General features: G+C 37.9%; 1 protein-coding gene across 3 annotated transcripts in view; it reads left to right on the forward strand.

The window, feature by feature from the left end:
* SATB2 (SATB homeobox 2) overlaps positions 1-21451 on the forward strand; it is a 196638-nt gene extending 175187 nt beyond the window's left edge. For all 3 annotated transcript variants that reach the window (XM_061149072.1, XM_061149071.1, XM_061149073.1), the window contains exon 11: positions 18296-21451. In XM_061149072.1, the coding sequence (XP_061005055.1) occupies positions 18296-18757 (462 nt within the window). In that variant the 3' untranslated portion in view covers positions 18758-21451. The remainder of the gene's footprint in view (positions 1-18295) is intronic.
* Positions 21452-23775: the final 2324 nt, after the last annotated feature.

The raw sequence follows: 23775 nt of genomic DNA on the forward strand, positions 1-23775 counted from the left end.
GAATCCTTAGCTTCCAGTGGATTTACTTGAAATCCCTCACCCTTGTAGCCTATCATGGATAATAGCATATCATGGATAATTACATTTTTACAAACGGTAGAGAAAATCATTTTGACACACACATAGTATTTTCCATCCAGACCAGCTTTTCAATCTTTTACAGCTTTCATGCATTAAGGCTCACATATTCTTTGTTTATTTTTAAAATATTATCATTAATAATAGGTTTGTTCTGTGGTCAACCTCTGAGTAGAAGACACTGAGGAAGACCCATTTTCCCCTGTTTTCCTCAAGTCAAACATCTGATACCTTTTCCTTTGGAGAAGTTTGTGCTACTCATGTTTTTCATTTAAAAAGTTATGGCAACCAAATTTTCATGGAGATTTTTAGGAGCTTTGGTCATTTTTTCAGCTTATTGCTATGTGAAAGAGAATGAATTATGTTTAGTGGCAAAGTGCTGGGTGGGGAGGGAAACAGAAGAAGAAATCATAGAAGAAATATTGTCATTGATTTGTTTGCAGTACTGTGCAATGATGTGAATTCTGGTTGGGTGAACTTAGGGAAGGTTGTCCCCGTAGCCACTCAGCTGCATCAAAATTCCAGGGCCCAGGAAGAACTGGGGGACAGTATTCACTTTTCTTAACCCTTTCTGATCAGATATGGTATTTCATTTTGAAAATGAAATTAATTCCCCTGAGGCCTTTGAAAACTTTAATAATGCACAATAAATAAAATCATATCTAATAACTCAACAGTTTCATTTGGCACCATCATCATCTTTTAGATGTACTGCAATGGCAGAAACATAAATACTTGCAGGCTTCAAAAGCCCAGCTTCTATTTGCTAAATAAACTTGGCTGCTTTAAATTCCTCTGTGTACAGTCATTAATACAATCCACTCTGACAGCATTTAATTAAAGTGCTTTTCTCTATTAAATTCATTAAAAATTCTGCCCCCCCCCCCCCACCGGCGCCCCCCCCCCCCCCACCGCAACGTGTATAACTGCTTTCCAGATGCTGAGTGGCAGGAACCTATGAGGCTCACTTTAAATAACTTCTGATTTCTCTTTGTAAAGTGTTTATTACATTCAATTTAGAAACTGTTAAATGTGACTTAGAAGAAAAGTCAGATTTCAAGACATATTCCCCATCCCTTCAGCAGTTTCTTTAAAAAAATAATTTAACTCATCTGAATAAACATTTATTATCAATCCTCCTAGGCACTTAAACTGGGAGGTAATAAAGATATGATTTCCATATCAGGTTGGTGAATTTGCATTAGTTCTCAGCAGATCCTTGGCTTGAATACCTTTGCCTGCAGATTCAGGGAAAGCGAACAGAACAGTCCAGTATTAATAGATTATTGACAGTCTAATGTCTTGGCACCTACTTAGTCCATGAAGTATAATAACCAAGAAGCTGTCTGATATGAAAGCAGTCAATAAGATTTTCAGTGAAAACCTTTCAGTTAATTGCTGGTTGACCTTAGAGATTTCCTTTAGACAATACTGTCTTCAGTTTAGACCAAAAGGACCATATTGATTGGTAGGGTTTATTCAGAGATGATTATTTAATATCCATTGCTCCAGTATATGTGGTAAAATTTGCCTTTTCTGTGTCTACCAAATGAATTGTCTTTTTGGCAGTGCTTTTCACAAATACTCCCTTTACCAGCTCTACTTTGAAAATATCTCATTAAATCTGTTCTCTTCTCAGAAATAGAAAGTTGGGAATCTTGAAGGAACACATGATCAAGTGTTTTAATATGATAATAGAGTTTTGATAGAATTCTTTGCTCAGTCTGGAATTATAATTCCAACAGAGAATCTGACAAAGCTAAAAAGTGTGTTCTCAGTAAGAGTAATTATATAATACCTTAAAAGCACTGCACCTTAAAAATGTTTTTTAATGCCAAAATGCTTTTTTGGTTTTTGTAAGTATAAATGAGATGGCTTATATTTAGTTTCTAGATTTTTTTTTCATGGGTTTTTTTCCTCCATGATTTCTTTAGTTTTAGTTGTGTGGAAACAAACACATATTAGTAACAAATGAGTCTTAATAAAATCTAAATAAGCCACAGAGGTGGCCACCGAGCGGCCAAGGCTGTTTCTGGCCCTAACTTGAAACCATTGACTTCACTCACTCTGGACTGTGTGGTGTTGGAGCTGCAGTGATTGGCTCAAAGTGTGGGCAAAAATACTTGAATTAATTTTGTTACTTTTCTTTCCTTGTTGGTTCTTAACACAAGTTAACGTCATCCTTTCTACTCTAAGGATGATCGTTTTGGCATTTAATATTTGTTTTGGAAAAGACCTACAGCGCTCTCCAGAGCAGCATTGTGCAGATAAGCAGCATCCATTCACGTTTCACTGCCATTACTGTCTCAGGGTTTTATTGTGATACATAGGACCCCCTTTTAACCAAACATCTAGTTTTTATAATTTAATTTTCTTAAAGGTTTCTTTCCTTGTGTTATATGGGTTCTCTCATTGTTATTTGTTGTTTTACCTCCAGCAGCTTTTCTTGTCGTAGAAAGTGTCTGTTGCAGGCCTTCTGAATGCTGTTGATAGTAGAAATATTTCTGGAGACTGGGGAGGGGGCATAAGGAAGGAAGCTGATGAATATTTCAGTTTTTATCCCTGACAACCATGAGACCCTAGATGTACTTCTCCAAATGTCAATAATCTTCAATCAGATAATTTCAGAGTAGGGGGTGGAATTAGAGAACTGAATAGTGTTATTGCTCTATGCAAAGTATGTGTGTGTCTGTGGATCTAATGAATTATCATGAACTAGTGTAATTTAGTCCTTCTCAGTACTAGGTGTATTTTCTTAATGAGTGCCTATATAAACTGGCCACTTTCTCCCCTCTTACAGCTATTAGACATGTTCTAATTTCTCAGAAGATTTTTTTGGTCTATATAATATGACTTTTGTAGTAGGAAATGGCAACCCACTCCAGTATTCGTGCCTGGAGAGTCTCATGGACGGAACAGTCTGGTGGGCTGCAGACCATGTGGTCGCAAGGAGTCAGACATGACTGAGCGACTAACACGCAGTACCATGCAATATGACTGTTGGGCTTCCCAGATGGTGCTAGTGGTAAAAAATCCACTTGCCAATGCAGGAGATGCAAAATATGCAGGTTCAATCCCTGGGTCTGGAAGATCCCTGGAGAAGGAAATGGCAACCTGCCCCAGTATTCTTGCCTGAGGAATCCCATAGATAGAGGAGCCTGGTGGACTGCAGTCCATGGGGCTGCAAAGAGTTGAACATGACTGAGCTCGCACACACCTTGGATACGGCTATTACCAATACAGATGTATTCTGGAAATTTTAGGATAAATTTTAAGAATTTTAAGCTTCAACTATTCATGTAAAACACAGTGCCTGACCCTGTGCTAAGTGCAGAGTGTGTGAACGTAACAGAATCTATCCCTAAGGAGCTCTCAGATTTGTGGAGAGATGGGCTTGTGGACAGATGACGATAATACAGCATGTAAGTAAGTTCAGAGAAAGGAAGGAACAACGTCTAAAGCCTGGCGGGCTGGAGGACCCAGAAGGCTTCCAGGAAGTGGTGCTGCTCTGGGTCCCTTCCAGAATTCCTCGCAAGAGGCACTTTCCAGACAGAGGGGACTGGGGAGGCAAAGGCGTTGAGATTAGAATACAAGTGTGAGGACTGGCGCTTTTATGGTCGTTGCAGCACAGTCTGAAAGGCTGCGTGGAGGAGCACAGACGGGGCACCCAGCTTTCCGGAGGGCGCGGGAGGCCGTGAAGACCTTGGCAAGATGTCCTGTTGGCTGTAGCAGGAAGGCCTGTTGGGAAGTAAACTAACTCAGGCAAGAGATGGTAAAGGTCTGTATAACAACAGTGAGAGTAGGATGGAGAAGGGAAATTAACCCAGCAACTGTTTAAAAGGGATAATCAGCAGCGGGTGGGATTGGCTAGATGTGGAGGTTCAGGTCGGGGGAGGAGTCAGTGGGAACTCTCGGATCATAGTTAGGGCGGTTTGAGGGTCTTGGAACACCAGTCGAGAGCGTTAATGGTTGATTCCCTGATAATGTCAGTTGTAATTGTGTTTGTTTTGTACTGAGTTTTCAGCTATTAAATTAAATCCACCCCTAAGCAGCTTCACATTTGGAAGTATAATGACTTGACAGTTCTAGTTTCTGAGGACGACCTACACAGGATAAGCAAATATGCTTAGAAAAGCCAAGGCAACGTGGCACAGAGACAAAAGCGGACTTGCTTTGTGAAGCTGGGTAGATAAGGATGCCGCATGACTGGTCTCATGGGAATATAATGGTTCATCTGCAACTTGGAAACTGAAGTCTTTCTTGTGGGAAAAGGAATTGCCAGTCCAGTTCCTTTGCCCCAGGGCGTCAGGAACTGGGATTTCTCTTCCCAGTGACCATCCTTGGTACCCTGGGAGATAAAGACTTGTTTTCTTGAGTAAACTGTAGTCTGAATAAGGCTGCCTGACCCTGTCGGCGCTCTATCTCTCACGTGGTGTACTTACTACAAAGTTTAGAAGCAGAGGTTTCTCCATACCTGGTTACTGTTAATAAGATCATTAATGTGGAGAATGTAAAACCAGTATCCTCCTAATGAATTAAATGTGGTTTCAAATTTAAAAGAATACTCTAGAATTACCCTTCTGGATGTTTTACTTCACATGATTTAATTTTTCCATATTGTTTTTTTCTTGAAAGAAATAATGCCAAGGAAGCCAGTCTCTGATGAAATTAAGTGAAGTTGAAAACTAAAGGCTATATTTGATAAGCTCTCCTTTGACACCTTTTCTCTGCTAAGCCACAAGGAATCTTTGCTGACACTCTAGAGATCGGTGGCTTTTACCTCACTGTCTGAGGAGAAACCGGTTCTTTGATCATTTGACTTTGTTTACCCAGTTTGGACGTTACGATATAATAAACCATAATATGTCCATGGTGTGGTAATTCTAGATACTTTGTCTTTTACCAGAGTGGTTGATTATAATGCACTGCTTAAGATTTGCTTTCTATAAAAGGAATATTTGTACTTTTATGTGTTTGATTCACACAGTGCAGTTTTCTCGAGTCCTGTTATTAAGTGGTTACGTCCAGAAAGCAAAAAATATGCTGAGGTAGTGTTTTATTGGTGAACATCTAATATTTTCACTAACCGTAACTGTCAGATTGTTCTGACTTCTGAGTGTCCCAGCTGTAAAAATCATACAGAAAATGTGGCCTATCATAGGATTCTAAACAGCCTCATGTGAGACCTCAAACACATGGATTACCTTCTTTTTTCTTTTTGCCCTGAAGTAAAGAATCTAGTCCAAACACTCTTTTTCCTTAAATAATTTAAGCCCTCTTCTTTGAGAAGCTGGAATGCAACATAACTGCTGTGTCACTCATGCCATTACAATTATGGGGAATTTTCATCTTAAGCTGAGTCTTGGCTGAGTTCTGTCCGGATAAAAATCTCCTTCTTCTGCTGCAGATTTTGACAGAATTGGGTATATTATTTTTTTAAATGATATCCAAAGATAGAAAAAGTAAAAATTCGTTCATTACCTACTCAAAATTAACATTTGGGAGAGGAACTTCTCCGTGATATATTATAATTGTTCCTTGTTTGTCTTCACTTTTAATCATAAACTGGAAACACTGAATAGTTCCCTCTGTCACTTCTGGTGTTATTTTTATATTTTAATTGGAAGATGTTTATTCACACTAAAATGAATTTTTGTTCAAAGCTTTTAAACAGAATAATTTTTGTATTTTCCAGCTAACAGCAGCAAGACCATGTTTGTTGTGTGTTAGACAGGGATTTGTAATATGTAGATCAGAGTTCAATTTTGTGTATGCATTTTCTTATCTGATGAATAAATACAACAGAATCCATTGCTATTGTGAGATTAGTTTGTTATTGTTTTTAAGAAACAGGCCCAAAGGATAATGAACCACTTCAAATATATACTAACTGTAGGCTTTGAATAATTAAGTTTATCATATGATCCCCAAGTCACATCATATGATCTATGTAAATCAGGAAGAATGATGCTTTAGTTCAAGAAGCTTATATAATTCATTGAGATCCTTTAACTTAAAGTGTACATATCCTTTTCCTCCATGTCATCTTTGTTTTTAGGTCATTCTTTACCAACAGGTGTTTTCAAGTTATTTTTGTCACCAGATTTCTAAATAGTAAGATATTTGAAAGTGGTTTGAATTTTGACTCCAGTACTTTTCCTCAGGAATCATTATTTTAGGTCTTCATTGACAGAGCTCTTGGCTGGCTACGTGATGTCTGTTATTGTAAAATATATCTATTTTCTACCTTCTTTAACTTAACATGTTTTCACTTAAAAGGAGTTGAAACTCTGCTCTGATTATACTTGTTAGATGAAATTTATTTACCTGAAACAGTTTCTGTACAAGCATAACTCAGAGGTGTTGCCAGTTCAGTTCCAGACCACCATGATAAAGCAAATGTCGCAACAAAGTGAGTCCCACAAATTTGTTTGGTTCCCCAGTGCATATGAAAATGATGTTTGCACCATACTTTAGTCTATTAAGCATGCATTTGGATTTTTCCTTTAAAAATGTACATACCTTAATTTAAAAATATAGCTAAAAAATTCTACCCATCATCTGACAATGTGGGGTTGCCACAAACCTTCAATCTGTTAAAAAAAAAAAAAAGTAGTATATAAGAAATGCAATAAAGCTGAGCTCAATAATGTATTCTATTTTTTTAAGCTTGAATCTGTTTAAAAAACTCAAATTCCAGAGCTCACTGGGTCAGGTATCACTGGCTTTTCAAAAGGTTGTTTTCATTTGATTTACATTTTGCTTCACTTGAGATTTATCTAGCTAACTGGAATAACTGTTTAATAACTCTAATAGATCATTCTTATCCTGAACCTTTGCCTATCTTTCTCTCTTGCCCTTTTGCCATTGATGATGTGTCATGAATTTCTAGGTTGGTTCTTTTAATGACATTACGAATTCCAGGTACTCAATTCATCCTAGCATTTTACACTCTTCATTATCTTTAACTTAACTCAAGAGCTCTTCTTTCATCCATGCTGGTACAAAAGCCACTCAGCTATACCAATGAACACACCATGCAGGCATTTAGAAATCAGAATGCCATAGCTAACTGTCAGCTCTGGTCATGTCATGTTACTCTTTACTCATTTTCACTCAAATATAAGGTCTTTGAGGCTTCCGTGGTGGCTCAGCTGGTAAAGAATCCATCTGCAATGCAGGAGACCTGGGTTCAATCCCTGGGTTGGAAAGATCCTCTGGAGAAGGGAAAGGCTACCCACTCAGTATTCTGGCCTGGAGAATTTCATGGACTGTGTAAGTCCATGGGGTCACAAACAGTTGGACACGACTGAGCGACTTTCAGAGATACTTTAACATTACCTGTAACTTGAATCTGATCTTCAAAAGATAGGCCTTCCCTGTTAATTTTTAGGCAGAGTTTTGTGTTTTGAGATGATATTGTGGACGGTGGTAGAAGTATATGGGAACAGGGGGAGATGGACACTCATGGGTGTCAGGCAAATGGGGCTTGGGTGGATGGGCTGAGGGATGGTTTCTCCTAGGAAGAAAGACACAGGGTTGTAGCCTGGACCATCCTGAAGAATCTACTCTTCCTGAATTATTCCATGAACAATCTGTGGAATGATTTTGGTCACATTAGGTCCTAAATGATCAAATAAACCTATGTATCATGTGACACTGATGAAGGAAAAATTTTCATTGCTAATAGGTTCAGTGCATGCCTATGTTTTATCTCTTTTGCATTCTAATAGGAGAGAGATTTGTTTTTTATGTGTCATGGAGTCTATTTGATGGAAATATAGCTCCTCATCTTGACCCTGCTTAATTTGCTAACAGCTCATCTCCTTGTATTAGAAAAGCAGCTTGCCCAGCTACCTCTAGAGTCTGCAGACTCTGGCCACTCAGTATAGTCAGATTAAGGACTACAACACATTTTTTTTTTTAACCCAAACCATACCAAAGTTGTTGGTATAGTTGTTCTCAATTTGTTACTAAAGAGGAAATGATATAAGCCAAAGGCTGTTTTAAGAACTGTGCTTCCTCTAAACCCCCAAGTTTAACAGATTATTGTGTCATACTGTTTTTATGCTTTTATCTTTGACCAAAGTGTTTATTTTGAGAAACAATTATTAAACTGCATTAAAAACATACACCATGTTCCAATGCCATCTTGGTTACAATATTAAAGGAAACTCAGACTAAGGCTGGATGAAATTGAACACATATTTCCATGTCAGACTTCCTACCATTTTGCTTGTTTGTATTGATTTCTCTTGACATGGTCTTCTTTTATTGAGCACTACTCTTTTTTTTTTTTTTTTGGTTCTTATTCTCTTTCCCCTCCCACCCCTCCCCAAATCCCCTTCCCATAACTGTATGTGCTGAGAGCAATTGTAAAAGGAGACCAACTTATATTAAACCTGCCTGGAGTCAAAATGTAATCTAACACCTGTAGTCTGCAATTTGTCATCACTTCATGGATACTATTTTTTTTTTTTAATAACAGATTTCCTGAGTTTTGACCTTAGGATACTGTATAATCCAAAAAAAAATCAACAAAACTAAACCATAGTTTTTAATAAGTCTTAAAATGTTAGAATGTGAAATTACAACCATAAGAACCAACTCAAGTAACACCATTTGAGGTTAGAAATAGTGCTAAGTTGTACATCTAGGCTGATACATTTTGCCTGTGAAAATGTCTCTGAATGATAAAGTCAGGAGGCAAATCATAATACTGAGTACTTTCTCCTACACTTGTTCTCTAATACCTTCCTAGGTGACTGAGCTCAAGTAAGGATATTTTTAACTCTAAGATCCATTTTGAGTTTTATAGTAAATGGTTTAGTTTTCATTAGGGCTAAGACAGAGCTATATATTCAGTATGATTTATGTGGTATAGAGTTTTCAAACTTTTTAGTGTTGGGATCTCCTTTCACTATTCCTATTAAGGACCCTAATAATGTGCATATCAATACTTACCATATTTGGAATTAGTTCTGAGAAAACATAAATGTTTATTTTTTTTGAAAATAACTATAAATATTATGTGTGTAAATGATATATTTTAACAAAGATCACTGTATCCCCCCCAAAAAAAAAATATAAGAAGACTACCATTGTTTTAAATATATTTTTGCAAATATTTTTAACATCTGACTTAATGGAAGATTATCATAATTGCTTCTGTATTCATTCTGATATACAAAGTGTAGCTTGTAGTTTGGTTGAAGTAAATGAAGAAAAGCAAGTCTTACACAGACATGTAATTAGAAAAGGAAGGGATATTTTAATAGCCTTTCCAGGAAATTATGATTTTCTGTTTTGATACAAAACTTTACAAGTGGTAGTTTCTTAAAGGTTAGTTGCAGAGTGGAATCTAAAATGATACCAGTGAACTTTCATATTTTTTTACATTATAATTCATCTGCCTTTCACTTTGAATTAATATTTTACCTATTCATAATTTTATAATATCAATATTTATAAAATATTGATAATAGTGAGTTATGCAGATCTTCTAAATATTGACACATTTCATTGTATGACATATTTTTTAATAATTCTTAAAACTTAATAATTTTTAATAATTCTTAAATCATCACCAGTATCATCAGGGAGGTATTTAAGTATAGGGGAACTAAGTTTTTAGTGGAAGTTACAAGTTTTCCAAATTTTTTATTTTCACCAGGCAGGTAGAATTTAATCATTGGCAACAAATTGTACAGTTTTTTTTTTTTTCTTAATCAACAGGCTCACTTCATTTTTAAGAAAATGTCTGCCAGAAATCTAAGTCTGAATAACCATAGTATGCCTGTTGGTTGTTATTTCAAATAAAAATGATATTTCTTTCATTACAAAGGTGCTAGTTCAGCTCTCAACTCACACAATTGCACAAATGCTCTTTGCTTAGACAGTAAAGAATCTGCCTGCAATGCAAGAGACCCAGATTCTATCTATGGGTTGGGAAGATCCCCTGGAGAAGGGAATGGCTATGTACCTCAGTATTCCTGTCTGGAGAATTCCATGGACAGAGGAGCCTGGCAGACTACAGTCCATAGGGTTGCAAAGAGTTCGACATTACTCAGTGACTTTCACTTCACTTCTTTCTCGTGAGAACTATTTTACTTAGGTATGTCACAGAAGTGTATTCTCTCTCTTAATCCTTATAAAACTGCAAGGAAGATTTTATAGATTAATTATAGATTAATTTATAGATTAACGCTGTGATTCTGAGAAAGTAACTTGCTCAAAGTTGCACGGCTAGTAAGCAGATGTGCTGTTTAGGATAAAGACTGGATTCAAAACCAGAACTTTGTAACCTTACAACTCCTGCTAACAACTTTTATGTAAAAGCAACCTTAAGGATTATGCAGTGCCCTGGAGCTGATTTTAACACAAAAAAATGGTAAAAACAAACAAATGCCACAAACTATTAGATATAAGTTCCTGTAATGAGGGATGGTTTCTTTACTTTAAAGCATAGTTTTGCTGAAAATGAATAATAGCAAGAAATAGTAAATTGCACAGAACAAAAATAGTAACTGGACTGCAATTAAAGGAAGAGAGGATGTGGATTAATCCAGCGCAGCAGAAGAAAGATGTACTGAGCACTTAGATGTGCCTGTGTGTAGCTCACAGTCCAACAGGTGAAAGAGATGTATGATAGTCACATTAATTATTAATTACTAATGCTAAATTCTCCCCATTGAGTTCTGAGCCAAAATTAAAAGTCTTAAATGCTGATTTTGAAAAAAAGGGAAAATTAGAGGGTAGAGCTCAGTTGTTGAAACTTAAGACAAATATCTCAGTTATATTATGTTTTACATATATAGTATATTTTAAAAATAGCAGTACTTACTCATTTAACAAATTCTAATTGAGTTAGGCATGGGGCTTTCCAGTTGTTCTAACCAGTTTTTCTTATTGCCTGTTAAGTATACTTTCTCAGAATTTTTAGTAGAAGAATGCTTTCCTTCTTTGGATAAACTATTTTACCTTCTGTTATTTTTGTTAACATCCTGTTATTTTAGATGAGGTAAAATTAAACAAGTGAAAAGACTCTGTTATTGACTCAAATTCAGTTAGCAGTCATCTCCTGATGCGTCCTGCCGGAGAACCTGGGTCTCTGGTGACGCTCGCTCACTCGTGCGGGTGAGGCTTGTCAGAGACGGACGCCGCCACCTGGGAGCCGAGCTTAGCCCCTTACCTATTACCCCACTGGATCAACCACCCTCTATAGTCACCTCCTTAATAATTTCTCATTTTCTCTATATAAAAAAGACCACAAAGTCTTGGCATATTATAAGTAATCCAGTTCACCCCATAATGATACAGTGAATTATATACTTTCCTAAACTTAATCATTCAGGATCTCACTTCCTTCCCTGCAGGCAAAAGCCATTATATTTTACACATGGCTCCCAGCTGGTTTTCATTGAGGCCTTCAAAATCTATTTGGACACTGAGCAGTTTAAGAAGAGCTGCTTTATCTTTCTTAGGCAGTCTTTGTCATGGTACCATTTTGTCCTTGTGTTTTTAAAATTTTCCATCTCTTAAGGCAGAAAAACAACATATATCCTTATTGTGCTTTGCTACTGGGCAAGGGGGTATTGGGTTTTATTTTGAAGTTGATGTCTCTTTTGAATATATTCACAGCCTTTCTTTCTTCATCACTGTGTTCCTGTTCATTTATACACATGTATGTCATATTTCAGCCCAAAGAGATTTCAGTGAATACATAAGAAGGCACTTATTAAACTTTTAAGTTTCTATTTGATTATATTCTACCCATAACTGATTCATCAACACTTGACTGTTAGAGACAGGACTCCTTATTAGAAAGCTTTGTAGACTGCTAGGACCAGTTATTATAGACATTCCGAAAATATTTGATAAATGAATTCTTTTTTTTTTTTACTTTTTTAACCCAAGGTAAACATAATTTCTTTTAGACATGATAAACACTTCCGATGAAGAAGGCAGTCATCAATTAAATGTAAGTTAACCATTCTTTTGAGGATAGAAGTACCAATGCATCCTTCTGATTGTTTTGATGATAGTATTGCTGTTTGTGATACTGCATTGAAAGTCCAGTTATATATATGTGAGCTGAGTTTTTCTTACTATATATATGTACACACACACACAGGAATATTTCTCTTCAAGTCCTACTGTGTTTTGGGGTAGATCAGATGATGTGATTATAGCTCACAGAAGGGTTTCCCTCGCCCTGATGGTAGAATGCCAAGGCCCCGCTGCCCTGGCTGGCCCTGACCACCCCTCGCTGTCCTTTCTCGCGGCGGAGGGCCGTCTGACACCGTGTCCCATGATGGTAACGACAGAGCTTCTGTTGGAAATGTGCTGTCGGTGCTGTCCAGTGTGGTGCTGGGCTGTGTGGCGATCCAGCACTGGAAATAACGCTCGTGTGCCTGAGGGAGCTAAGTGTTTCTTCTTCTTTCAGTTTTAATGAATTTAGATGTTAGTAGCTGTGTGTGGCTAGTAAGCTGCTGTATTGGGTGGCACAGATTTAACTTGCTGTCTCCCTCGATGTTCTTCAAAGAACACTTCAAAGAAGTGTACTTCTTCTTCCTAGTTTGTTCATTTGCTATTTTCCTCTGTCTGGGATGCCCTTCTTCATGGCTGGGTCCTCACTTCCTTCAGGCTTCTGCTCAAATGCCACCTTCTTAGGCAGCCTTCCTCAAATCACTGAATCTAAAGTAATCTCCCCCCAGCTCTTTTGCATGCACTTGCCCTGTTTTTGCTGATAGTATTCGTTACCACCTAATACCTTGTTTACGGCCTGTCTCTTCTGCCCTGGAGTCTTTGCTCAGTTTTCCCATGTGATCTTGCTCATAGAAGACAGGAGAACAGCATGTTTAAGGACATGGGATTTGAAATCAAATATGTTTTAGATTCCCAGTCCTGCTAATTAGAATCTATGAGACCGCTCATAAATTACCTATACTCTCTGAATCCCAGTTTTCTCATCATGAATGGAGTAAAAATACATAGTCCAGGATTATTGTGAAAATCAAATGCATTTACAGATTTAGGCAAGTGTTTAGGTTCATAATAAACTTTACATTAATGCCACCATCTATTATTAATGTTAATATTGAAGCTACCTAGATATCTCACTGCTATGAACCCTCATCGTTATGTTTAAAAAATAACAATAGAAGCTACAAAAAAAGAAAGAGAAGACTTTCAAATAAACCTTTTAAAACTCTCTTTGTAGAAATTATCAGAAATGAATTGCTGACCAGATTAAGCTCAATTGTGATGGAGAAAAATCCAAACCAAAATGAACTGGGATGAATTGTCAGGCATCAGTTTGCAAAGGTCATGAGGAAAGGGATGGATAGCTATCTTTACAGAATGATATATTCTGTTATTTGGGAAAATCGTGTGAAGAGAGATGATGGACTTTAGGAGTACAAAGGTCAGCTTCTGGGCCCATTTTGAAAAAGGGGAAAAAGGATGAGGCTGGAAAATGTGCAGACTTGGGCAGATTTATGTAACTATCTGGGTAGCTGCTCTATCATACTTACCTTTTTAAAAAAAAAAAATCAGAAAACAATCATCAGGGTTTGGAAAGAACTTGTTAGGAAAGAGCATATCTCTGTTCAGTTGGCAGGGCTTTCTCTGTCTTGGTTGAAGTAATTGTAAATTTTGTGGTTTCAAAAAGTCCATCAGCCAGAATTATATGCCTGCACTGTCAGATGATCTGAGGAACAGGATGGTGTGTAGTCCATCCACCTGGAATCAGTGACACAGTGTCAGGCTAGAGTTACTCAGGGTTCTGGCTGGGGACAGGAATCCTAGTTAACACACAAGGAATTTCAAGTATCTCTGAAAAGTTCAGACAGAAAACCCAAAATTTAGTCAAGTGGGAGTTCAGAAATCAGTCCTGTGAAGAAGTGACATGATCCTGCTGTTTCGATGGAGGATTTGGGAAGAGCGTTTGGACTGCCATCCCTGTCTTTTGGCTGTACTCTGCTTTTGTTCAGAGTGTTCACACCATCGGAAGAAGTGCTGCCGACAGAAGAATTCCCTGATTGTCAGACTAATAAGCTACTACAAGTGGCTAGTGAGGAAATGTAGGCAGTTCTTTCTGCTGAAAATTATCTACAGACAATAAGCAACTCTCTACCTTGAGTAATCAGAATATTTCAGGAGAGTAAAGATAGTTGGGATTTGGGGACTCTTTTTGTCTCAGATATCATGCACGTTGTACTCTTTCCTATCTGATCAAAGATGCTAGAAATATCATTTAACCTTCTTCATGCAAATACTGTAAGGCCTTCCAACTCAATATAGAATATTGACCTAACGCAGGATCTCTCACTTTGTAGATCATTTCTATTGCTATTATTTCTCTGGAAAAAATCTTCCCCTCCTATGAGGGCAGCAACATTGTCATTGTTCCTTGGAAACCTACTTTCTTAGACTGACTGCTCCCTATGTTTAAAGTTTCCAACTTTGAGGGTGCTCTTGAAATGCTCCATGTTTCCAGGTTGTTATTGATTCAGGTAGCACCTTCACAAGGAACTGTGAGGACTAGCTGAGTTAATCCATGTAAAGTTCTTGGAAATGCCTGGCACAGAGTAAGCGTTCAGTGAGTGGCTGCTATGATCATTGTTTCCCCATTCCTTGTGGGGCTTCTCTCTATGCGTGCATTACTACTGCTGGGTTCAAAGTTAGAAGGGGAGGGAAAATAGGCCAATTGGTGGGACCTCAGGAGAAGAACAAACCCTATCATGCAGAAAGATTATAGTAACTTCAAAGTATAGTTTTGGAAAATCTCTTTAAATCTAACCAATGCACAATGGAAAACCCCTAAAGAACCAATCTAATTATTTAATTAAATGGAACCGTTATGCTGACTTTTACTACAGAAGGCAAGCATAATTTAGAAAATGGGGCATTTTAATTCTCTTTTGTTTTCCAATTAACGCAATTGCTCTAAAAGGAGGTCCTGTGCTTGAGTGTACATGTTCTATGAGTACATATTCCCTACATAATTTCAGTCTCTCTCTTATTCTTTCTCATCCAAAAAAACAAAAAAAACAAAAAACAAAAAACCAACCAAACAAAAAACTCTTACCTGTTGACATGGAGGTTTATTTATTGCAGTGCTCAGGCTACCCAGATTACAACCTTGGAGCAAATATCTTCCTGCTGTCAAAGCTGCCCTGAACACGCAGGCCCACCACGCAGCTCTCCTCTCCCTGGGGCTATAATTAGGACGTTGAAGTAATGGAGCTCTCACTTTTTTGCTGATGCCAGCTCACCGCAGCAGACCACATGAGTTTACTCTTAGTTGAAAGTGGTAAAGAAAATGCCAAGAACATTCATTTTAATTGGTCAACATTATGTGGGCCTTCAGTGCCACTGTTTTATGGTCCTCTGTTTTAGATTTCTTTCTGCCACCAGCCATCAGCCTATTATGATGGGTGTTCTTATGTGCATTTGATTATCCTTTTATTGTTATTTTGATTGTTACTTGTTTATGAATGATTAAAAATTTCATCCTCTTTTTTTTTTTACCTAAGTAACAATGTCATCTGCCCTATTAGCTATTAAATTCTATACAAAAGACTGATGTTTTCACATTGGTGAAAAATTAGTTTTTCATCAAATAGTCCCTGAGACTAGGAGAGATGGCAGAGATTTTTTTTCTTAAATGCTTGCTCTGATGCTGGTATTTTGTAGTCTAAAACATGGGTCATTAGGGTAATGTGTGGTGATGGTGGCTGTGGTGATACCAGTGATGCTCTGGTGTAACTAGACATGTTTCTTCTGCATTGGTTGGACTGAGTTCACTTGAACTCTGGAAAATGTTTAATTTGTTACTCTAACATAGAAAACACCATGTAAAACAGGAGAGAATGGTAGAAGAGAAACATGTGTTTTTTAAAAAGTGAACTCACTATTCTTAAAAGTCTTGGGGCAGGGGTGGTCCAGGAAGTTAGACACTGATCTGAGTGGAGGAAGTACAGTGTTTGCCTTTGACATTGATAGAAGACTTTGTCATGGGGACCTTCCTGGTAGCCTTTTAATTACATAGCACTTCTGCTAATGTTGCAAGATGTGAGTAGTGGCCAAATTCCTCTTCAGTGTCCCATGCACCTTCTCCCCTCTCCAAGAAGTCCTTCTCACATAGGCCTCTGAGGAGGACGGGGCAAGTTGTTCTGACAATCTCCTCTGTGTTGCTTGCTTGCTTTGGTCAGACTGAAGAAGTTCGTAAGTAAATATTAAAATGGGAAACTATTTCATGCAGAGAGGACATTGTAAAAGCAGTTATGAAGATTAAGAATAAGTTTGCCCAACTGGTGTCAAATGCGGCTTCCCTGATGGCTCAGCCGTAAAGAATCTGCCTGCAACGCAGGAGACACAGGAGACATGGTTTGATCTCTGGGTTGGGAAGATCCCTTAGAGGAGGAAATGGCAACCGACTCCAGTGTTCTTGCGTGGACAGTGCCATGGACAGAGGAGCCTGGCAGGCGGTAGTCCAAAGGGGCACAAAGAGTCAGACACCACTGAGTGACTGGACACAACTAGCGTCACATGACAAAATTCATGCAATGAGTGATGAGTCTGATGCCCTTTATTCAAGGGGGACAGTCCGGGCTGGGGGCCACAGTTCCTCATAAGCAGTGGGGCAGTCTTCTGGACATGACTTTAGAGCATTAAAAGTGGCAACACAGAAGACAGGGCATGATTGGTGGGGATTGCGTATCTGACTTTATTTAGAAAGATCAAAGAACAAGGAAGTAAGTATGGAGCCCAGAGCTGGCACTGCGCTCAGGGATGGGCTGAATGGATACTGTGATTCTGGTCAAGCAGAGCATTTACAGCCAGCCATGTGAAAGTTCAGCCTGCTGGTGTGGCACCAGGCAGGAGTGGCCCCAACTTGGGTCTAGAAATTTTTTTAAATACTAGTTTTGTTTTAGTTTTGAGTGGGGACTAGGTAGAAATGAAAGAGAAATTTAAATTAATTACAATTGGAAAGCCTTGACATGAAGGATAACAAAAGAAAAAAAGGAAGTGAGCTGCAAAACAAAGGATGACTAGTTTGTCCTCTGGCGTCAATGGTGGACTAGTGGCTAGGATTCCTGGTTTTCACCCAGGCTAATCAGGTTCAGTTCCTGGGCAGGGAACCAAGGTCTCACTTCAAGACACCAGGCATTATTGTCTCCTCGACATTAGTGATATTGAGAAGATCCATTTATGAGTATAAAGTAGTCATCTAAAGTTCATAATTTAATAAAAAGTTGTATGTTTTTATATACATATTTTAAAAAAGCATTATTGTTTAAGGATTAAGATCAGGGTTAAAAGAAAATAAATTTAAGTTGTTCCTAATTTTATGGAATATTGATTTTCTGACTCAAATACTATTCCTCTGTTACACTTCAAGACTAATTTATGAGACTGATATAATAATGACTTATCATTTATTGGATGTTTGGTCTAAGCCAGAGGTAAACAAATTCTGACCCATGAACCAAATCCAAGCTACCTCTTGTTTTTATAAAGTTTATGGCAACATAGCCATGCTCATTTGTGTATGTTTACACTATAAAGATGGAATTGAAGCATTGTAACAGAGATGGTGAAGCCCTGCTAAGGCTAAAATATTTCCTACCTGGCCCTTTGCCGAAAAAGTTTGTCAACCTCTGGTTTGAGGCAGGCACTGTTCTTTACATGCAATATGTCATTTAATCCTTACAACATCCTTAGGAAATGTCTTATCCTTCTTTCATATATAATGAAATCAAGGCTTAAAGATGTTCAGTGTCTTGCACAGGGACACCCAGCAATGTGGAAGAGTCTGGATGTGAATTCATGTGATCTCATATGTAGAGCCTGCACTTTTCATCTGGGTCCAGTTTCTTTGTCCTTGGGCTCCAGAGAGGTGGCCCATCATACTGGTTAACAGCAAGACCCTGGAACCAGATCCTTTGAATTTGAATAACCTTAGGCAACATGTGACTTAACTTCTTTGTGCCTCAGAATGGAAACATTGCTATTATTAACCTCTTGTTTTATAGATGAGATTCTACAAATTCAGTTAAGAAATTCAGTTAAGTTTTCAGAAGACCTGAACTTAAAATGACTACGCATCACTAAAATGCTAAGCAGACAGCGTGTATTTTAGAAGAATGATGGCTTTTGAAAGGTGAAATAGTGAATCAAATGTTATTATTATTTTTTTTTTAATTATCAGGTCCTTCATAGACAGCAGTCTCAGCCAGCCAAGGAGAGTTCTCCTCCCAGAGAAGAAGCACCCCCACCACCTCCTCCGACTGAAGACAGTTGTGCCAAAAAGCCTCGGTCTCGCACAAAGATCTCTTTGGAAGCCCTTGGTATCCTCCAAAGCTTCATTCATGATGTGGGCCTCTATCCTGATCAGGAAGCTATCCACACTCTTTCTGCTCAGCTGGATCTCCCCAAACACACCATCATCAAGTTCTTCCAGAACCAGCGGTACCATGTGAAACATCATGGGAAGCTCAAGGAACACCTGGGCTCAGCAGTAGATGTGGCCGAGTATAAGGACGAGGAGCTGCTGACGGAGTCAGAAGAGAATGACAGTGAAGAAGGCTCGGAGGAGATGTACAAAGTGGAGGCCGAGGAGGAGAATGCAGAGAAAAGTAAGGCCGCACCCGCTGAAATTGACCAGAGATAATGTGAACTCCAATCAGGCAAAGCAATACACCGGTCCAAGGATTTTCTGTTTTAGTTTTTCTGAAAACTTTTTTTTTTTTGCCTTATTTTATTTTTGTCTTTTTTGGTCTTTTTGTTCTCCTTCCCCCCCCCCCCCCACCTTTTTTTTTTTTTACATTTCTTTGTTGCACAGGATACACCTGTAAGACTGAATAAGTTCAGTATTTCCGAATCAGACATCGCCTTGGCAAAGACACTAAAGTGTTACGCTTTACAATGGACTGGATCGTAGTCATTATAATCGCAGGAGACTCTGCCTTCATTATCCTTGCACTTATGGAAGAGACACCAGGCAAGTTCCCAGATGAAAAGACCTACGAAATAAATGAAGGAAGCTACAAGTGTGTGTGTATATGTATATGTATATATCTATATATTTACATATATATATTAAATTGCATGGGACAGAGAACTTTACAATCCGAAAGAATAGACTGTGAAATGAGTTCTTAAAGAAGAGACTTGTTTATGTATTAAAAAAAAAACCACTTCACAGTGAGTCGCTTTGGCTTTTTGATAAACTTGCGGCCTGCTCTCAGGGTGGGGTGACTTATTTTTGAATTCCTATTTATTTTCTGTGTTTGTCCCTGATTTTTTTTTTTTTTTAATTCTATGGCTTCCTATCTGGCAGCTTGATGGGTAATTTTTGAGGTATGTATTTAACTAAATAAATCAACACTGCCAAAAAAAGTAAAAGAAAGAAAGAAGAAGAAAGTAGAAAAAAAAAATCAGGGCACCTTAAAATGATACCAGTCAAATTAATCTTAAAGACACAATGCACATTAAATGACTCGATGTGTTCCGTTACTCAGCTTGTCGTTACTGTAGTGAACAGGTGCATTTCTGTGGAATTCCAAGCGAGTGAAGCTGAAGTTCAGTGCAGAGAAAACTCGTCTATTAGTGCAGCCTCGATAAAATGACATTTTAACATCAGACAAATGGAATTCACAGTATGAGCCACATGTTATTGTGAAATTTATTTACCTGCTCGTGGCTTCAGATCTTAAAATTAATAAGCCTGCTCATTTTAACTTGTTTATTGTTGCTGTTTTCTTTTTCTTTTCTTTTTTTAAAATAGAAAATAGTTCAATGTAATGTTAAGTTAGAAAAGAAGTTGCTGCCCAGGTAAAGGGGCTCCTTCTCCAATAAATCCCCGTCCCTCCAGCTCCCGAGAGACGTTTCTCAGTTCCGTTTCACTTTGGGTGTCTTCTTCGTACACATTCCATCCACTTAACCAGACATTTTTAGTCCTTGCTCTCATGCACCTCATCCCTCCCCTGCTATGGGAGCAGCCCTAACGAAAACCTGTTTTTAAATCATTGTGCAGCTCCAGGCAATAGAGTAAGCAAAGCAATTTCAGTGGAATCACCTACTCGTCATAAACTGAAACATTTTCCCAGTTACCTACATAGCAGTTACCTTACGCAAAGCAGAACTAACGCTGACTGGCTGTTAGGGGAATGAGCATTAAAGCTGCAATCTGCTATAGTTCTCCCACCGCCTTTAGCTTCCCATCAGAAAGCATTACTTCCCACTTCTAGTCATTGCAAGAGGAGACCTCACCTTCAGGACTGGCCGAGCGAACCTAACCCACACTTCAAGGTGGCCATCAAACAGTCCCACACGGTTGGATTTTTTTTAAAAGTTGTGCTCTCATGCAATCTTGTCAAAGACCTCATGCAATATCACTTTGAAAGTTATTTTCTGTTTACTACACAAACATTGTAATATAACTGTTAATACTATTTATATATTTGAAAGGTATAAAAGGTCGGAGTTAAAAAAAAAACAAAACCTCTATTTGTAGATATTAACTCAGAACTTACGATATACAGGGAGAAGACATGTTGCAATACAAGCTAATTCTAGCTGCTCAGTAACCTCTGGAGTTTTTAAAGGGACATTTTCCTGTACTTTTTCAAATAATGATGTTTAAAAAATTATCTTGACACGAGCGTCATATACCTTTGCAAAAGGATGGTGGTTTGCAGTCAAGCCCTGGGCCCATCCTTCCTATTTCTGTAGTATGCTGCAGCTTTAATCAGAAAGTCCGTGGTTGCTGCTTCCTGATCTCCGAGTTACTCTTTTCCAAATTGTCTTCTTACACTGTTGCTGAAGGTCACTCTGTACATGTAATGGAAACTGATTTTGCCAAGCTCTTACAAGGTGGTTCATCTCTCGATGGCATCCGCATTTGGTATCTTTTACACTTCAACCAAAAATTTATTAGGTATTTTTCAATGCTAAGTCTTGCCTTTTATTTTTTAATTTCACTGCCAAGTTTGCAGTGGTTCTAAGTGAATCTGTGGGCATTTTAGCCTGTGGTCTTGCCAGATCTTTGCGAATTACAATGCATATATGTCTATTTATTCAATATCTGTCATATAATATCTATTTGGAAGAAGAAACTTTCTCTTGTAGTGCCTCTTGACAAAGCACAATTTCCTGCCCCACCCCTTTTTTTTTTGTGAAATGAAAAAACAAATTGTGTTTTATTGCGGTATCAACAATGTGAATAAGGATTAACATATTGTAAATGTTCTTTTTTCCATGTAAATCAACTATCTTTGTTATCACTAAGTGATAATTAATTTTTAACTTATGTGCATTGTTAGGCTGTTAGAATTTTTTGGTTGTTAAAATAAAACGCATTCAAAAAATATGACTTTGTTTGTCAAGTGTTTTGTTGGGCATTGCCTTCTTTCCCACTGAAGTTTTCATGTGGAATGAGACCTGGCGAGTGTGAGGAAGCCCCATTCCCTTATTTACAATTGTACCTGCAATTACAAATGTTTGAGTCCTACCAATGCGAGAATTTAATTGTACATATAAATGTACATGCGTCTCTGGGTGTTTGTAAACGTATGCATGCTCACATCCTGAAGTTGGCAGCTGGGGGAGTCATTTGCCTAAACATTTTGTGGTATACAAACAAAACTCAGTGCATAAAGATATATTTATGGACTTGCTTCTTTATTTTTCTAGTGCATGTTTTCTGTTTATAATTAAAAACCCACAAATGACTGCATGTCAGGAAACTTTTGGAGCACATATGTCCATGGTTAATGGACATAATAAAAGTCTTTTATATTTAGAGCTGGGTACCATAATGTGAGCATAGAGGAATGCCGGAAGGATTGATGTATCTGAGAAATGTGTGAAAATGATGTTTTAGAAAGTGCTCACAATGGAAAAAATTGCTCAAAAGACCAAAGTTAATAAGGAAGGAGCAAGTGCTTAGCATCAGAACTGACAAAGAGAAAGTCAATTAAAAAGTGATTTTTTTTCTTTTGATACTGTAAATTGTTTTTCCTGTCTTTTTTTTCTTTCTTTCTTTTTGTTTTTGGCACATGGTTGACATACAGATGTAATTTTTCTTTCCTTTTTTCCTCGATTTCACTTTCCTTTTTTCCAATGATTGTTGACAGCCCATGGACTGTGTTAGATAAGTTTTGAGGACAGTTTGTGGAAATTGGGTGTTTACAGAAAGGCAAACAGCCCCATAGTATAGAGCACTAAAGATTTTTAAAGAAAAATTAGAGGTTCAATAGAGATGAAACATGTCTATGCAAATGTACATGAATTCTGCCTTTGGGATAAAGACATGGAAGTAAAGCATGTGTGAGATAGTCTGCCTTTTAGCACAAATGCTTTCCACCTTCATGAGATGGTATTTTCGGAGGTCATACTTCATCCAAAGTGACAAACTCAAAGCTGGGAGACTCTGCCCAAGGATGGGTTGGCTTTTGTCTTTTAGAAGAGGGTCTGTGCTAGCAACTTTTATTTCCAATAATACAAAGTCAGAGGTTTCTTGACTATATGTTAAGTCATGTCATCTCAGAGTTGTCACTTTATGGGTTGGGTTTTTTTTTTCCCCTTAGAGAAGATATTTTCCTTTACACTGTTATTTCCCTTTCTGCAAAGCTTTAAACAGAGATTTAAAAGTCCTCACATTTTTTCTAAAGGACAATCAGCATTATCATACAGTAAACATTTATTAAACATACACTCTAAACCAGATAATTTGCTAATAACTGAGGTGACAAGGAAAATTGTATAATTCAATGCTCTCCCCTCAAGGAGCTTATAACTTAATGGAAATGTATATCAATCCAGAAAAAGTGAAGTTGTCATCCAATGGTTATACTCAGACAGATGTGTATTTGTTTAGTGAGTGGTGCAAGCATGTGCTATAATTTAGAGAATGAGAATTATCATTATTTGTGAGCTAGAATGGCCTTAGGATTGGCTGCGTATCATTTTTAAAATTACAAAGTAGGAACAAGAGAAGAATTTACCTGTTTCTTATATAAAAGAAATTGCTGGGATAATCTGACTTCACAAAGTTGTCAGGGACTCAAACTCCTTCCAGTCCCACTTATCCCTATGTTCCTGTGTTCCCTTTTCCTTATGGTCCAGGATGATTGCTAGAGCCTTGCCATCACACCCACCTTTCAGACATCAAGATGGAAGAAGAAGTAAAGAATGGCATACCCCCTTTCTTTTGTGGGATGTCTTCAAGTCCTATGCTTAAATACAAGGGAGGGTGGTAAATGTTCCTAACTGTTCTATTAATTCCAGAGAGAAGGGGAGAGTGGATACTTGGTGAGCAACTCACAGCCTCTGCCAGAGAAGGTATCAAAAAGGATGTTGAAGATAATAGATAAGAAGATAAGTACAAAAGCACATTTGTCCTGCTGCTACTTCTGTTACCTTGACCCTCTTCTTCCTTTCCATCCTGTGTTCTTTTCCTTGCTAAATTTAAGAATCAGTTAGAGCACCACTTCTTCCAGGAAGCCTTTCTGATCTGCCCTCAGTTCAGTTCAGTCGCTCAGTTGTGTCCAACTCTTTGTGACCCCATGGACTGCAGCACACCAGGCTTCCCTGTCCATCACCAACTCTTGGAGCCACTCAAACTCATGTCCATCGCGTCAGTGATGCCATCCAACTATCTCATTCTCTGTCATCCCTTTCTCCTGC

Source organism: Dama dama, chromosome 8 (genome assembly GCF_033118175.1).
Source record: "Dama dama isolate Ldn47 chromosome 8, ASM3311817v1, whole genome shotgun sequence".
In the NCBI taxonomy this organism is placed as follows: Eukaryota; Metazoa; Chordata; class Mammalia; order Artiodactyla; family Cervidae; genus Dama; species Dama dama.